The sequence below is a fragment of the Sorex fumeus genome, unplaced genomic scaffold, assembly GCF_029834395.1.
Source record: "Sorex fumeus unplaced genomic scaffold, SorFum_2.1 ptg000048l, whole genome shotgun sequence".
Lineage (NCBI taxonomy): Eukaryota > Metazoa > Chordata > Mammalia > Eulipotyphla > Soricidae > Sorex > Sorex fumeus.
In genome coordinates, this window is record NW_026606105.1 from 4,241,257 (window position 1) to 4,243,756 (window position 2,500).

At 43.8% G+C, this 2,500-nt stretch overlaps 1 protein-coding gene across 1 annotated transcript; it reads right to left on the reverse strand.

Moving 5' to 3' along the window:
* Nucleotides 1-588: 588 nt before the first annotated feature.
* On the reverse strand, nt 589-1,605 carry TAS2R39 (taste 2 receptor member 39). Its single transcript, XM_056123945.1, has one exon. The coding sequence runs from the start codon at nt 1,603-1,605 to the stop codon at nt 589-591; it is 1,017 nt and encodes a 338-aa protein (XP_055979920.1).
* Between the last annotated feature and the right edge of the window lie 895 nt (nt 1,606-2,500).

Below are 2,500 nucleotides of genomic sequence, written 5' to 3' on the forward strand. Positions count from 1 at the left end.
TGATTTGTGTTTTACTGTTAATTTGGATAAATATTTCCCTATTATTGAGGCTATGTCTTTTGAGGATGGAAACAAAATGCATTTATAGCTGCTCTTCAGAAAGGTTTTGAAATAATCAGAATCTGTTTAAAGAGCATGTATACAGGGGAAGAGAGGAGTTGCTAGGAGCTTACAAAACCTTCCTCTATTTTCGTGGCTCTATCAACACTGACTGTCCATCAGAATCGCCCCGAGAACTCAAATTCCAACCCCAGAAATACCTCTTTTCACTGATCCAGGGCAGTACTTTGATTGGTATTTAAAAAAAAAAATCCCTCCCTTTGAGATTCTAATGTGTAGCCAGTGTTTAGAATCCTTGCTAGAGATAGAGCCAGGAAAGATGGAAGATGAAGACTTGGGTCTGTTAAATTGTGTCCATGAAGCAAAAGTGAAAAATGAAACCCAGTTGCATACACAAACACAAACAGTGTCAGGATAAGATCAACTCTGGGAGAAAAGGAGAAAGACAGAGAGACATCCTGATGAGGAACAAAGGCAGAGGCGGTTGGTCTGTGTCCTGTCATGCTTTGGGGCCGCTGATCACAGACCCTACTGTTTCAGGTAAATATAAAGCTGGTGCTGAATCTTCTTCCAGGCTCTTCTCAGCCCCGGGTTGCTCAAGATCAGTAGCACCGAGTGGCCAGCGGGGTAGCCAGCCATGATGCTTTGGCACAGAATATTCCATGAACTGTTGCTCTTAAAGAGGTTGGACAGGTAGAGAAATAACGCAATGGCATTGAAAATGTAGAGAACGAGGAAGTAGCTGGTGGCTTTGATGGCACCCAGGTGAGCCTCCATGCTGGGGTCCCGGGAGCCGGTGGCTTTGCTTTCCATGTGCAGGGTGTGCTTCTTGAGAGAGAGGATCATGAGCATGGCTGTGAGGATGACCAGGGAGAGAGGAAGGAAGATCCCCAGGCTGTAGAGGATAAGCAGGATGTCCACGTTGGTCTCGGTGAAGTAAGTCTTCTTCGTGGAGTTGCAGGCGTGCATGGAGGAGCAGTCGTTACAATAGACATCATAGACGTCACTGAAGAAGAGGGTACTGTAGCCCAAGCAAATGATCACCGAGAGCCACAAAAGCTGAGGCATCAGTCTTGAGATTCTCCACTTCAGTTTGAGGAAAAGAGGGTGGGCGAAATCGGCAATTTTCACAAAGTAGAAGAAGCTAAGCCAGGCAGCAAACCACAGGCTGCAATAATTTAAGAATATGAAACTTACTTTGAATGCATTATGTACAATTTCCTCATGATAAAATTGTGGGGAGAGTGAGCTTACGGTAATTTCTAGCATCACGAAGCTTTGAAGAACTGTTCTTGATACGCTCAGGAAAAGTAGGATCTGGCCATTTGTGGAAAACGCCTTACTCTGAATCCTCTCAGCTACATGGATAGCCGCAATGAAGCCATTCGCGATGATGCCAGTGATGCATTCTATACCTAGAATGGTAAAAATGAAGATGGCGTGAATTGGTGATAATTCATGTTGAGGGGTATTGTAAGTTTTGACCATCCTTCTCCTGTTGAGTTTCTTCCTCTTGATGTCTGGGGAAAAATGTTTCCCTAGCATTTGACGGATAGATCCTGGAGAGTTGTCTCTTTTATATCAAGAGGAGGAAGCTGTTGATGCATCATTTCCAATTCATTCCATTTGTTTATCTCAGAATTCTTCGCTCTAAATCTGGAGATGCAAATGATGGGAGGATTTGGTTCCTAATGCTGTCTCAGGTTCCTTTGGCCATGCTGGTGTTAGTTTATTCGTGGGGCCCAGGGGAGGACTTGCGTAAACTGGACTATTTTGTAAACAACTGCCATTGCTGTCTCAACTTTGGTTCTTTACTAGTTGCATTTATTTGACTTTTTTGTGTGTTTGCTTTTTGGGCCACACCTGGCAGTTCTCATGCTGGCTTCTGACTGTACTCAAGGATCACTCCTGGCCCGGCTGTGGGACCATACGTAGTGCAGGGAATCTAACGCAGCTTGAATGTGTGCAAGGCAAGTACCCTACCAGCTGTTCTACCTCTCTGGCCTCCAGTGGATACTATTTTAAATGTTTTTTAAATAAACTTATCTTTTAGCTTGTTGTTTGCATATAGAAATACAAAAGATCTTTGTGTATTGATTTTGGAGTCTGCACTTTACAGTATTAGATTATTGTTACTAAGAGTTTTTAGTGGAATATTTAGGATCTTCTGTGTATATTATCATGTTTTCTACAAATGATGAGAGTTTTACTTTCCTCCTCCTCCTCCTCCTCCTCCTCCTCCTCCTCCTCCTCCTCCTCCTCCTCCTCCTCCTCCTCCTCCTTCTTCTTCTTCTTCTTCTTCTTCTTCTTCTTCTTCTTCTTCTTCTTCTTCCTCCTTCTCCTCCTCTTCCACCTTCTCTTTTTCCTCCTCCTTCTTCTCTTCCTTCTCCACCTCTACCTTCTCTTCCTCTTTCCCCTGCCTCCTCTTACTCCTTCTCCT